This window comes from Corvus moneduloides, chromosome 5, assembly GCF_009650955.1.
Source record: "Corvus moneduloides isolate bCorMon1 chromosome 5, bCorMon1.pri, whole genome shotgun sequence".
NCBI lineage: Eukaryota > Metazoa > Chordata > Aves > Passeriformes > Corvidae > Corvus > Corvus moneduloides.
In genome coordinates this window covers 22,755,819-22,770,825 of record NC_045480.1, presented here as the reverse complement: position 1 = coordinate 22,770,825, position 15,007 = coordinate 22,755,819, and the positions used below count along the sequence as shown (strand labels likewise).

The window sequence follows — 15,007 nt, the reverse complement described above, 5'->3', positions numbered from 1 at the left end:
GCTTGCTTGTGACTTCCTTCAGCCTTCACCCATTGAGGGAAATTTAATTTTTGCACAATCTAAATGTAAAATGCACTTTTTCCCTCTTAAGTTTTTGTTTATGGAGGTATTGAGAAGGTTAGGTTATAGTGTGATGTACTTCAGAGCAGTTTTATTTTCTTCAGAAAGGACAATTGCAAATACGACTTCAGCTTCAGATTTAAATGGGAAAGACAGAAATCTGTGCTTTACCCAAGCTGGTATGTTAGAATAAAAGTATCAAGGCTTTTAACTTTTTAGTATAATTGACATGGAGCTTTTAAAAAATACTCAATATTATTCTTAATTTTTTTCACAAGGTAAGGAACAAAAATTCACAAATAACAGGAAGCTCTTTGCAGTTGTTTCCTCTAAGCCTGTGTCCGTCTGTGATACCACAGTGCTTAATTTGTTGCATTATGTTCTCACAGATGACTGTGATCTGTAAAGGGCATTAAAAGTGGGTTTTGCTGTATGAATAGTGTGAAGGAGCCTTGAAGCAAGTTGTGGCTAGCTGAGATGGGATTATCAGTGTACCATCCTGTTTGCAGGTTTGGGGTTTTTTATTATTTCAGTGTTCCTAGCAGCATCATGTAGGATCTGTTTTGAGCTCTGTATTTGAATTTCAGAGGTTGATATACAGCTGTGGTTTATATTCAGAATGTAAAAAAAAAAAAAAAAAATAAAAATAGTCCTTTCAGGCCTTAATTTTCAAACAGAATTGAGACAATGCTGCTGCTGAAGCTTCTGGAAATTCAACACACTATGTGAGTCTCATTTTCAAGGTTTTTTTTTTTTGTTCCTTTTTTCTTCTACATAAGAATTCTGTGTAGTACACTTTTTTTTGATATGTACATATATTGATATACAAGAGGATTGCTGTATTAAAGTTTGAGAAATTCTATTATAACTGGACCGACACAGACAAGTCCTCAAAAGAAACACAATTTTTTTCAAATGGATTTTGGTTTTTTTACATGGATAATTCTTCTGTTACTTTTCCCCAATGCAGGCACTTCATTTTTTAGTAAAGCATTATGCCAAAATTCAGGATCTTACCTCCTGCTGCTGTAACAAAACAGTCTAGGGAGCTACTTCTATGTTTAATAAAATCTGATTTTACTAGTAAAGAACACAGAGCCCATGTGCAATGTATTTTTGAAACACGGTAAGGATTAAAGCATTTCTTTACTTCTGAATCTCTTTATAAAACAATCTAAGTTGAAGAGCATGGCAATAGTGTACCTGGTTTCTCATTGCCATTTTCTTCTGAACTATATCCCTGTTTTTCACATGTACAGGAACTTTGACAAAATTGGTACCGTATATGGTTCCTGTACTCCCAAATGTGTTGTGTTTCACTTCGTGAAAGGGTTATTTCAGCCAGCTGGTCTCGTTCTGGGGGAATGCTAAAGCACAGGTGTACTTAAGTGTGCAGATAGATGTTGCAGCTATGCAACGTCTGTAGAAATGATCCCAGACTCCAGTATTCCAGCAGTGTGTGCGTACAGCCTGGAGTGGGGAGCTCTTTTGAGGCTGCTGGAGTTGCGGGGCTATGTAGCAGAGCTGAAGTGAAACACAGAAGAGGGAAATGGGCACTAAAAGCATGATAAGAAATGACAGGAGAAAAGGGTTCCAGATAAGTTTGTTTTCTGGTTGTTTTCTTTTGAGGTTTTTTCCCCCCTACAAATGAATTGAGCTTGTACTTAACTGCATACTAATACAAAATTATGTGGGTTAAGAAGATCGTTTTTATGAGATTAGCCCTGTATGGAAGAGAGGAGGACATATGATCTGTTCTGGCTTGGTAGTGCTGAAAGTGCCTGCTGGGCTGGCATGTGAGACTGTCTCTCCTAAGGAAGTAAGTTTCCTGGATGTTTAGTGGTTGTTCAGGGACTCCCACCTGTGCCCTGTAGTTTGAAGTGTGAATCAATTTGTATCTATTAATTTACGGTTTCTGTGCACTTTAGGCTGGTGTTTTTCTTTTCCCTGCTAAGTGAGTAATGCTACTGCTACTGGATAAAGAAGAGTGGTTAAGCCTTGGCTATCTAATATTAATGAACAGCATGTAAGACTTGGACAGATAAAGATGGATTTAGATTTAATTTTTTTCTCAGTGTTTTGTGAAATCCTGCATTTTGGAATTTTGTTTGAGGGAGGTTGGGCTCAAAGTACTGACATCTGAAATTTCCACTTCTTGTTGATTTTTTTTTTTTTTTTTTTTTAAATTCTAAATTTTTTAGGTTTTTTTCCCAGTGGTTGGGGGCCTGCAGTAAGGTGCTGCTGATGTTTGCTCAAGCCATAATTTGATGGTATCTCTTGTTCTGGATGCTCCCTTTCCCTTCTCTGCGGGGGCTAGCTGATTCTGGAGCTACCTTTGTGCAGAGCTGGAGGGCACCCTGTCAGCCTTGGAGCTGCCTTCCTGGTGGGTTGAGGTCATCTGCTGAGGCAAAACTAATAAAAGGATATGTAAGGCTGGAGCAGGATAAGGAAAAGGAAGCTGAACAGTTTGGGAAAGTAGGAGTCTGTTCCTCTAACTTTCAAGGAAAAGGTAGGAGAGGTGCCGTGCCTGTAGTGCTGGAAGCAAGAAGGTGGCAGAAGCCTTCAGACAGTGGCAAGGTCTGAAAGCTCTGTGCTGTTACCCAGCTCTGTGCTCCAAATTATCTGTTGCTCCCAAATTATCTGGAGGAAAAGAGTGGGTTGGTGGTATATTTTGCTACTAAGTTTAGATATGTGAAGCCAAGTCCCCTGTAGCATGGCCTTAGTGCAGAGCCAGTTATGAGGGTAGTGCTTGGCCATCTGTTTCTGTATGTCAGGCCTTGTGTGGGTCGATGTTGGTCTTTGGCTGAGTAGGCCTGTAGTAAGTGAAACACCTCTTAAATTATCTCTGGGCAGCCTCTAGTGTGCTGTAGAGATGCAGTGGCATCGAGTGTAGCTGCAGCTATGATATGGAGGAGGATATATTAGCAAATGCGTTTTTCTGCCAGTGTAACCCCTCAGTTTTATATGTGTAAACCCTCTTGATGCCCCCTTCCCTCATTAGCTGTCCTTTCCTTGCCTATTTTCAGCCGGTCATCCCAGTCCCGTCTCTTCTGGGCTGCAGAGTTGTTAGAAGTGCAGCAGAGGCAGGTAGGAGGCACTTGAGCTGCTATGGCACGATTATGGTGGTGGTCTTGAAATGGTCCTGGGGAACAGAGAGCATTGGATGCAGTACACTTTTCATAGCTGTAGCATGGAGCAGAACAGCAACAGCAAAACCAATAACAAACCTACCTGGTACCTGATGCAGAGGAGCAGGTTTGGAGAGGCATGGATGGGGAGGGCAGGTTCAGAGAAGAGGCAGCAATGGGAATGTGAAAGACTTGGGAAGATGGACTGAATAGTAGTGATAGGGCAGAAGCAGTTTGAGCTCTTTGAGCAATTTGTGCTCTTATCTCTGAAATGTTCTGAAAAATTGACTGTTGCTCTGTGGGTAGATATCCAGCTAAATACTCAGGTAATAATATGGTTTGATTTTCATATTGAATAAGGCAGTATTTTGAAATTATCATATTAAAATAGTATTTAACTATTGGTCTTCAATATTGATTTACAGTAAGAATAATTATCCAATAAAAGCAGAAATCTTAGGAGAGCCTTAAAATAGAATACCCTTAATATTTCCCAAATCTTATTTTCAAAGGACTCTACAGATATATATGCGTAAAGAGACAGGAATGCAATGTTTTCTGTCAGGTGTAAGCAGATTTTGTGTGGAGTAACTGAATTATGTACTTGCTGGCAGCAGAGGGAGCTATGAAGCTTTTATTGATAATTCAAAAAGGTCGGAGTGGGTCAGTGAAAAAAAAATTTAAACCAAAAAATTTGAAGAAGTCCCAGTTTAATGGGAGATCTGAGGTGCCTCATGGGGCTGGGGCAGGACCCAGCGACTCAGCCCCTCTCCTGCCTGGAAGTGGCCTGGAAGTAACTGGTGCGGTTATTAAAAGGAACAATGTAAACTTCTCTCTGAGCCAAATTTTTAATCAGAGCAATGAGGAAGAACAGGATCTGTGTGTTGTATGTCAAAACAATAGCAGCGTGCATCGCCTGGTAATTAACACTCATGCATGAATCTGGAAAAGTAATTCCCAGTCAGGGTGGAGTATGCATATTCCTTTGTAAGGCTTTTGATAAATTGTCTTGATTTTGGTTAATGCTGGATCTCTAGTATGGTTGTTTTTTTGCAGATGCTAATTGGATGAGGGTTTTTTGCAAGTCTATGTAAACAGCAGGTTAATGAGTAAAAGGTAACCAAAATCAGACTGGCATTGTTCTGGCAAAGTATGATGTATACTTGTTAGATTAACGCCTGTGTCATTTCTACCTACCAAACTGAAACTGTGGCATTAAAAATCTGTAATATTTCGTCTGTTCTGGAGACTGATTCCAGAGAAACTTGTACCACTTCTGGCCACAGCAAAATCTCTTTCTGTAGTGCATCTTGTATTGATATCCTGGTTCAACCCCAGTCAGCAGCCAGGCCCCAGGCAGCTGCTTGCTCACTCCTGCACTAATGGGATGGGGGAGAGAATTGCAAGGATAAACACTGGAAAACTCGTGGGCTCAGGTGAAGACAGTTTAATAGGGAAAGCAGAAGCCATGCATACAAGCAAAGCGAAACAAGGAATTCATTCACTGCTTCCCATGGGCAGGCAGGTGTTCAGCCATCCTCGGGAGGGCAGGGCCCCATCACATGTAACAGTGACTTGGGAAGACAAATGCCATCACCCCAAACGTCTCACAGTGGCCACGATGTTCTATGGTGTGGAATATCCCTTTGGTCAGTTCAGGCCACCTGTCTCAGCTCTGCTCCCTCCCAGTTTATTTTGTGTACCTCCCCACTGGCGGAGCATGAGACAAGAAAAAGAAGTCCTTGACTTAGGATAAACATGACTTCCCCAAAAACCCGAAACATCAGTGTGTTGTCAACGCCATTCTTGCTCTGAATTCAAAACACAGCACTAACAGCTACCGAGAAGAAATCAACTCTATCCCACATGAAAGCAGGACAATTGAAATTAAGGACATTTGTGTGGATTTTTTTTTTCCTGAAGATTTTATGAAAAAGCTAATCTGAGAAATGCCCCTAAATTATTTAATATTTTATTTCTGGAAGAGGATCTCAAGTAAGAACTAAAGAGATGTGAGATGGAAACAACCTAGGTTATTAATTCTTGGCCAGATCCCTATGGTTTGTCCTCAAATAAGTAAACAGAATTTTAATCTCATTCATACATTCATTTTTCTCTGTAGTTGTCTTGCCTTTGTGACTTACCTTCCTTTAATTTTGCATAAGTCCAGGTAAATTACTTGATACTGGCTCCAAGTATTAAGAGCAGGGAGGGGATAGAATGTGTGATCACAGGTTTTTGAAAATCTGGCCATGCTTGGGGTTAAGGTGAATAACTGAGGGTGTTGCCTTTTGCCTTTCTGCTTCTGCACCCTCATAATGATCAAGCTAGTCTCTAGCTCAGAATAAACAGAAGGGAGCTTAATGAGCAAATAAATGAGTTAGACTGCTGGTTTTATTGTGGGGTTGGTTGAGTATTTAAGTTGTCTTCAACCTGACGTAATATTGGGAGGCTGTATTTCCTGAAAGACTTCTGGGGTTTTTTGTTTTGTTAAAGAATGAAAGGTGTCTCAGTGGTTAGTATATAGTAACTGAACCATGAATTAAAGCAAAAACCTGTTAAATCCTGTTTATAATAATTTCTGTCAAGATTCAGAGCAGCGAATGATGTAACCTCGATAGCTTTGTTAACAGTCATTATGAGGTGACTGCTTAGGATGTGTACTACAACAACTGGATTAGAAACAAAATCAAGAGAGGCAATGTTTTTCCTGCTTCTTTGAGAGAATCCTGTTTTCCAAACTAAGTTGTACAAGGGAATATTTCTTTTCTCTCACTAAAAGAGAAAGAAGTAGGGAGTGGGGGAGTAGCTACATGTAATAAATTCTGTTGTGAAATTGGACTAAATCATGTAAAAAAAGTTAAAATGGCATTTAGCAATAAAACACTTAAAAAGTTACTGCTGCTTATGTTAAAGCATTAAATTGCTATAATATTTTCAATTTTTATTACAGAGTCCAAGATACACATTTAGATTCTTCAAAACTTTAACAGTTCATAGTTTGAAACTGAAAAAGTCCCAAAGCAGGTAGGACAGAATTTGCAGAAGTGGTCGGCAGTAGTACCATTTTAGGGACAGGCAGTATTTCCTGTTTTCTTTTTACTCGACTAGTTCAGTTCAAGGATTGTCTGATCTGGAGTTTAGGATTGTGAAGGTTCAAAATGAAGGAAAACTTAAAAACAAACCTCCCTGAGATGTCAAGTAAAATTGTTAATGGAGAAGGGAGTCCTAAGACTCATGTCTCTCGTAGTGTATGTGAATGCATGAAATTTGAAAAGCATGGCCAGGGAACAAGGTGAGGAGTTTCTGTTTTGTTTTCATGATGGTAAGGAAAAAAAAGTCTCTGCCAAGGGCATTTCATGTTGGAAAGACCAATGAAAAAATTTTAATCTGCTTCTAACAATTACTCTTAAACATTTTGTGATATCTGTGTTCTAAAATGTAGGACCCAATGTCTGAAAGCAAGTTTTATCAACAGAATTGTTTAAAAATAAATTAGTTTTTAATGTAGAATGACTTTCATAAATTAACTTCCTTGTGTATTCAGCATGTTGAAGAAGTTTTAATACATTTAATTTTGAAGTGATGCTCTTGTGCTATTTAGTGGATTCCAATTTCCATCTACATGCAAGGAGAGATACCAAAATTCCAGAGAGATAATCTATTAAGATTCATTGTTTCAATGTAATTAAAATGTATAATATAGGCATTTGAATAAATACATGAAATACCATATACACAGACCTTAATAAATGTTGAGGTACTATATTCTCATTTAGCAAAAATGAGATACATTGATAAGAATTAATCTTCTGGAAAACTAAATCACATTTAGGAAATTGAAACTATAAATACAGCATAAGGTCAAGATTAACTTTTAAAATTTTATTTCCAAGTCAGTGTTTCTTGTTTCACCCTTCAAATGATGATAAAAATGGTATTTTACTTAAACAATCAAATCTGAAATATCTTTTAGAAAATAAGACTTTCTATTTTTGAATTTCAGTTTTTAATGGGAAGTCTCCATAGTAACACTTGCCCAGACAATTACCTTCGTTCTTTAAAAGGGAAGGAAAAACCTCCATCTTTGTGGAATTTATTTATTTCCAGGTTCCTGCTTGCTTAGAACTTTGCTGAGCTGAAGAATTCTGCAGTGTCAGATTTTGGGTTCTACTCTTGCTGCGTTTTCTCTAGGAAATAATTAACTTCCTTGAGGGTGGACTGGGCTGTTTTCCACTCCTGTTGTCAAATGTGGAATCTCGGCAGTGATCTGAATTTTTTTAAGAATCCAGGGTTTACCTACTGCTAAATGAGAAGGTGCTAAACTTAGTCTTCCTCAGTGTCTCTTTGATTATCTATGAAAGATTGCAAATTCCCTTTAAATTGTGTTATTGACTTTGAAGACTATCAAGTAAAACATGAGTTTCCAAGATTCAAAAGCTTTCATAGAAATGCCAACTCTTATCATAGTTTCCCATCCTATTGCCTGTTCTTTATTGCTACGTATGTCTTCATACTCACCTATAAAGGATTACATCAAGTACAGGAACATTAATAATAATAGATATTGGCCAACCAGCTCCCCTAGTAATTCTTTTTGTATCAAAGGAAAACAGAAAGATTTAAATGATACTTCATAAGTGACCCCTCTGAATATAGGAAACATAGTTGCTTGGTAGCTGAAGTTACAGTGTCTGTGTGTCTTAAAAAAATGTGTCATTTTTGAGAGAAGTCTTAAAATACAGTTTACTCGTGCTTCTAGTAACATTTTTTTCTCTGTGATTTTCTGTTTTCTCAAGTTACTGAATTTTACTCTCAGAATTGTCTGAGCAAAATGGATTCTTCAAGCTGGCAGTGTTTGTGTTTATTTGAATCAACATCTGAAGGACTGAGTAAGATTTCGTTCTCACATGATTATTTAAAATCTGATTTTTACGGTGGAAATTGAGTGTGGCACTTAAAAATTATTTCTCAAATAAGTGATTCTTTCACATTTATTGTGAAAATTGTGTCCTGTAGTCTGAAAAATGGCTAAGAATTCCTGACACTCAGCAGTGTCATGGTAGAGTTGAAGGTGTAGAAACACATGTGTAAATATAAAATGCATACAAATGTTTTGGGTGGTTTTTTTTTTTTTTTTTTTTTTAATTTGAAAACTACACTGGGCTTTTTTACATAGCAGGTAAGAGAAGTCTGAATGTTGGTGTTACCTCATAGGTTTATTTTATGGAAGCTTTCCATTTGATGTAGGTTTGAAATATGCCGATGCTCAACTTTTTTTTTCTTTTTTTTTTTTTTTTTTTTTGGTGTGTGTGAGAGAACACTGACCAGTTATTTCCATTGCAGAGAATAGACTTGCTTTATGCTGGGTTTTCCCTCTTGTATTTATGACAATGAGAACTTGGGCTGCAAGGCATGTACTCTCTGTGGCTCAGCTGCTCCCTTGCAGAGGGTTTCAGCCTGGTGGCCCATGGTTGCAGGCAGTTGCCCATAGAAGAGTTGCCTGGTTTGGGTTGTCCAGGTTGGGTCTGACCAGGGGCTCTCCTCTAATATGTTTAAATGCTTGGGGAGCAAGGTGATAAACTTGCTGTGATTTGCACTTGAAGTTTGAGCTGGAGCTCAGATTAGAAAAATCTGAGTGGATATTGAAAAAATCATTTAAGTTTTCTGGGGCGTTTGTTGCATTTCTTTCTTTAACATCTTTTTTACTTGAATTGTTTTTCATGGTTCATGTCATGGTGCAGCAAGGGGCTGCTGGCTCCCTGGGGCTGGGATGTGGGGAGTAGTGGGGACTCCCTGGGGGTAGCAGGGCTGGATCCCACATCCAGAGTCTGTCCTGCTGCCCCAGTCAGGGCATGGGGCAGCCGAGAGCACCAGGACAGCCCCAGCACAAGTATCTCCAGTGGGGCCATGGCCAGGCTGGCAGGGTCTGGCCCCCCTGGAGGTAAATGGGATCCGGGGCCCCAGGCAGGGCAGGGGGAGCCCTGGGGTGGTGGGCAGGGTCAGTCAGGACTGGTGACACTCTCAGCATAACTCGTTATCGGCACTGTGCTGACACTCTTTCACTGACTTTCAGTATTGTAGTAATCTTTGAAAGACAAATGAGTAGGTAAAACTTGTATGCACTTATGAAAAGGCTTAGAAGGACCTATTAAAATAGGAAAGTGGTAGAGAAATCAACAGTACTACAATACTTCAAAGTCATATAAAGCTTTTTTATTTTACAGATACAATGTTGTGACTCCTGCCTGTAGCTGAATATAGTTCTCTAGAAGCTGAGACTTTAGGTTGTTTTAATTGCTCCTAGGAGTATCATTATTGTTTTGAGAAATTGAAATCAGCATATACTGTAGGTAAATACATTTTTGGTGCTTCTCATGTGTCTAATGAGGGGTCTATCTTACTGAACTTCTTTAATGTAACTTTTATATTCAGAAAATGCATAAAGTACAAAAGCCAACAGATAATTTTTAATATGGTTAAAAAATTTATTAGGAGTTTATAACAAAAACTTGGAAACCACAAAATTTCAGTATAAAATGTCAAGCACTTTCAATTTTAACCATCCTTTTGCTGAATTGGCAGCACCAAATTGGTCTCTACCTCCTTTTTTTTCTTCCATTAGAAATGCAGTCCCTCCAGGAAAGCAACTATTTTCAGGTTTTATGCTTAATCCAACTTGGAAGCTCAATCCCTTTCCTGCTTTATATTTAGGGACTACAGCAGAGCCAGGGAGGGGTCTCCATTGACTCTTGCTGTTTTTGTATAAACAAAACACATCTTACTGGGGATATTTGAGACATAACTTGTTTGAAAACTGTATTGTTAAGACAAGTGACGTGTGCCTGGAAAATTAAGTGGAGTTCAGAGGTTTCAGGCTGTAGTTTTACAACAGTTTTAATCCATCCAGACTGGTAGGGGCTGAGTTTTGGTATCTCTCTGGCCTCTCTGATAGTGTGTGTGCAATTCTTATGTGAGCAACTTCAGCACATTAAACCAACAGAGAGTTATCCACTCTCTTGGGTTTGGCTGGGCTTCTGCTGTTTTAAGGAACTGAAACAGCGACACTTGGGGTATCAAACACAGTTGAGGCAAGGTGTGAGGGAAGAAATGATGTTATTCTAATGCCAGGTATATGTGCACAGATTCAGGCTTAATCCATAATGGAACCATTAGCCATGGTAAAGTTCAATCCAAGCTACCTTCCCTGTTTCATGCTTCAGTAGATCATAGAATTTTGGCTCATTTATGTATCTTTTTTTCTGCTAATGATGAAAATCTGTGCTTTCTAACTCCATGGCTTCAATAGACCTGTTTTAAGTAATGGAAGTTTTGTGAACCTGGAACATGCAATGTGCGCAGACCCTCATGAGGAAACAAAGGAAACACTTGGATGAGTCCAGATGAGATGGGTGTACAACTGAATACTCTGTGTGGAAGAAATGATGCTTTTCCCTCCTGTTTGGGCCCACAGAGAAGAGTATTACCATTAGCCAAGGGACCACTTCTGTACCTCAGGCAGTAGAAATTAAAAGGCTCTATAAAACAGCTGAAGGGACAGAGGTTTAGTCCCAACTCCTTTTATATATGCTGTTCGTAACAGCTCTCCACGTGTGCTGTGTATCTGTTCATATAGATCCAGAAATGACATCTGGATCTTACCCAGTGTATTAGAAAGAAACCATCTAGTACTCGTCATCATCTTCCAGGTCTTCTCCTGCTGTTGCTGCTTCCAGTGCAGCCAGAGCTGCTGCAACTTCTGCATCTTCCTCCTCAATTCCTCCATTGAAATCTTTATGGTTGGTGTGTGTGGGTGCCTGTGTGACTTTGGTAACAGCCACTGCAGTGATACCACCAGTAAGCATCTCGCTCGGACTTTCAGAGTCAGTTTTAAAAGGTTCAGTACTGCTCTCTTTCACAGACAAAGGTGGGGTTATACAAAGGCCCTGGTCCTGTATTGCTGAAGCACCATTGTTTTGGTCTGAATGTGCACAATTGACTGAAAAGCTATCTTTTTCAACATAGTTCCCAGTTTGATTGCCATTTAGGGGATAATCAATATCTGGCAGTCTTATGGCATTGTTTTCTGTCTCCAATATTGAGTTTCCTTTGAGAAAGATGCTGTCTTCTGCAGACTTGGAGTCTGGAATGCTGTTAGGCACATTGCTGGCTGCCTTAATATGACTGCCTGTCTCTAGGTCAATTTCTTGTCCAGACCTGTTTGATTTGGTGTAAAAGTCTCTGTTGCTGGCTGAAGAAGCCTCTGACTGGCTGGAGATTCCCTTTTCACTGGTTTCTTTTGCTGAGTTTGTGTTGGGGTTGAGCATGGAGTGCTCAGCACAGGAGTTGCCACCATTGACTGCAACATCAAACTTTGCAGCACACTTCACAAGGCCATCCTCTTGAGAATCGTTGCCTCTGTGATTCCAGAGAGTTTCTGTTGCACTGTTTACTGGATTTTTATTTTCTGTTTTGTTTACCTCATCCTTCTGGAGTTCATTTTTGGGTTCTTCATTTTCACTATTCTCTTTAAATTTGGATTTATTGCTGCCTTGTTCAGTATGTTTGTAGCTGTTTACTTCATGGATACATCCAGATGATTGTACTTCTTCTGGATCAAAAATATAGCTGAGTAAGGAAAATTTGTAAAGGAAATGTTACTTATGATGTTAGTCAATATAATTACAAAAAAAGATTAAGCTTCATTTTTAAGCTGAAGGTCTTGAGGAACGAGTGTTACTGAACTTTACCTTGGGTCCTGAGAATGAGTTAAACCGGATGGAAATGCTGAACTATGCTGTTGGCTGCTGTTTCCCAGGACTGATCATAACTAACCCCTGTAGTGAGAGTCACCAGGAGGATGTTGGAGAACTGTGTGCTGGTTGTTGCTTGTTTCCAGCCTTATGTTTTGTTTTCTCTGGGGATCTGATTAGCCAATGAGTAGTCATCGCATGGATTGTTAATTAATATCATTAATTAATATAATGTAGTTGCTAAAATATCTCCCATTTTTCCTGATGTTCTTCCTTCAAGTCTTTTGCTCTTTTCTCTTTTTTTTTCTTTTCCCTCCTGTTTGTTTTCTTTCTCTTGCTCTATTGTTTCCTAGACTTATCTCTTCCAGGGCTTCTTTCTTTTGTTTATCTTCCTTTTTTCTCTCACATTTTCTCCCCACTTCCTTACCTGTTCTACAGAAGTGGCCAAGGGAAGGAGTAACCCTCAAGTGAGGCTGAAATGTGATCTTTATAAAACTAGGCAGCCCTCCTCTCTAGGGAGACTTTTAATATGGGAATTCTTCCCCCAACTAACTACATTTAAAAGCTATGATGGAAGCAAGGAACTGTAGTTCATTTTCACTGCTTGGGAGAGAGGGAGGATCTGACAAAGTGTTCTTTGTTTCAGCGGCTCCGAGTTCTGCTGAATTGAGGGAAGCTCATGCTACCTGAATGAGAAAAAACTTTACTAAAGAAGAGTTTTCAATGCAACACAATTCCTTTTGTGAGGTAGGAGTTATAGAAATGGACCTTAATTACAGTAAATCGAAAGGACATTCATAGGAAATCACTATGCCTATGCTTAAAGATGCTGTAAACTTTGAGAAAACTCCAACCTTTGACAGTGTCTAATTAAAGCAACAGGTGTAGGGGAGCACAGACACATGGTTTAATACTTTTGTTTTATTCCGTCTAAGCAACTCTTGTTCTATTGTACCTTTGTATCATTTTGCAGCACCTGCACCCCATCTGGATTTTCTTTAATCTGAAAAGAGAGAAAGGGAAGGCAAGGGAGAGACAGTGAGTGAAAGCATTATGAAATTAATATATGAGTAATTACATTGAAAATGATGCTCATGTTTAGAAGGGTTTTGTTAGCTAAAAAGAAAGATATCTACACAGGAATGGATGGAGTACTGTTCAAGGTCTTTGTAGGTTGTTGTCTTGCATTGGCAATGGTCTTTAAATGGGGAAAAATCTGGGGAAGAATTTCACAATTCTTAGATAGTGGTGTTCTCCCAGAATAGTTTCGTAAGCAATTTTATGATTTGGAGAATTCTAAGTCAGTGTTTTGGGTGTGGGTTGTTGGTTTGTTGTTTGGTTAGGCATTTTTTTTCCATATTTTTTTCCACTTGGCACCTATTGGTGAAGTTCTGTACCATGGATTTGCCCAGCTGTTTTTTGAAACAGTGAACTGCTAGCATCTACCACATCCTTTATTCAGTACTTCCACAGACCAGCCTTGCCTGTGTGAAGAATCACCTGCTTTTGTTTGACTTGAGCCTGTTTTTACTAGTAGTATTTGGTGCCTTGTAGTTCTTGTATTAGAAGAGGTAGTGACCATCACGTCCAGTTGTCACTATAGCAGAGGTCCTGTACTGTCCCTTCAGTGCTCATCCATTTCAGTGTTGCCCATACTGCCATTGTTTCATGCCTATGAACTGTCCTTGTGGTATTGTCTGAGTCTTTTTGCATTTTAACATCCTATCCAAATAAAGTGTGGGAACTACAATTGCAGAGTTCTCAAGGTGTTTGAAACCTGAAAGAAGCAGGTTTATTCTTTCCTAATATCTTCTTGTTTCTATTCACTTGACCCTGTGACAGCTACTGAGCACTGAGGTGACATTTTTGTCGAGCTATCTCTTAGTGAGACACAAACAAGTTCCTGGGATGGGCATTTTATTATAAGCAGGATGTTGTACCTCCATTTCACGACAGTAAAATTCCAGAGTTTGACTAGAACTAGCAGACTGTGTTTTGCTACACCATTGCCTGACCCAGTGAGATGCTAAGAACTATCTATTATATGGTTCTTATACTGAAGTCTTTTATTATGAGAAGAAATGGTTTGCTAATTTGGACCCTTGAGAACTTTCCTGTTCTGAACCTAAACTGAAGTCCCAGATCTGAACATCCAAAATCCTTAAAACCCCCAATATTCTTTATGGGTGGTGGCTATCTTATTTCAAGTTAATAAGTCAGAGCAGGTTATTTAATATGTTCTGTCCATTGTTATTCAGGCCCTTTCTTTTTCTCTGAGATACTCTACAACCTTGCATACTTTTGTCAATGCCTAAGGACAGTGGCTCACTTCCCATAAAACAGAAATTGATGAAGCAAGGTTGGGGTATTTTCTGGAGTAATTTATTTACAAAACATCCAAGGAAAGTCGTATTGATTTATTCTTCTCAGGTATGATCTGAACTGCAAAGTGGCAATTACGGTAGTAGAAATGTAAATCAAAACATTTCCCCTCTAAAATCTGACTACAGCTGGTGTTAGCATGGAACTAAATACCTGATGTCAGACCTCTCATTCTTGGAGCCTCTAGGGGCCTACAGTCATTCAGCAGCTGGTTTTAGCCTAGGGTATAGCTGCTCATACCTATGCTCTGTGTCTTTGTGTACACATGAGCTGTTCTGGAGCAGAAATTACTATCAGGAGTAGCCAACTTGATGTAGTTCAGTGCTTGTTGGGATGGCTTTTCAGCCAGCTGCTTTGCTTCCTTTCTCTTGGTGCTGCTTCTCTCCCTGAAAATGCAGTCTCCCTTCCACGTCTCTGCTGATCTTGTACTGTGTGTTCTCACCCCATATACTATAGCAACATCATAGCAGGAATTCTGGTACAGGGCTTTTCATCTGAAAAGGATTGCCCACTGAAATGCCCACACAGCCTTTGGCTTGGCTTTAAAATTTATAGATTTGGTGAACCCAGTTCTAATTTGTATGTAGACCAGCTCTGACAATAGATGTTACTTCTATCTAAGAGTAGGCACTTCAAGTCAAGGTGCTTCTGCTTAGAGTTTTATCTGACAGATTTCCTACTCAG

General features: G+C 39.2%; 1 protein-coding gene across 4 annotated transcripts in view; it reads right to left on the bottom strand.

Moving 5' to 3' along the window:
- Nucleotides 1-9,385: 9,385 nt before the first annotated feature.
- The window catches only part of C5H4orf19 (chromosome 5 C4orf19 homolog), a 41,342-nt gene continuing 35,720 nt past the window's right edge, over nucleotides 9,386-15,007 (bottom strand). For all 4 annotated transcript variants that reach the window (XM_032109124.1, XM_032109123.1, XM_032109125.1 and 1 more), the window contains 2 exons: nucleotides 12,897-12,944; nucleotides 9,386-11,816 (listed from right to left, as the gene is read on the bottom strand). In XM_032109124.1, coding sequence (XP_031965015.1) covers nucleotides 10,874-11,816; nucleotides 12,897-12,944 — 991 coding nt within the window. In that variant the 3' untranslated portion in view covers nucleotides 9,386-10,873. The remainder of the gene's footprint in view (nucleotides 11,817-12,896; nucleotides 12,945-15,007) is intronic.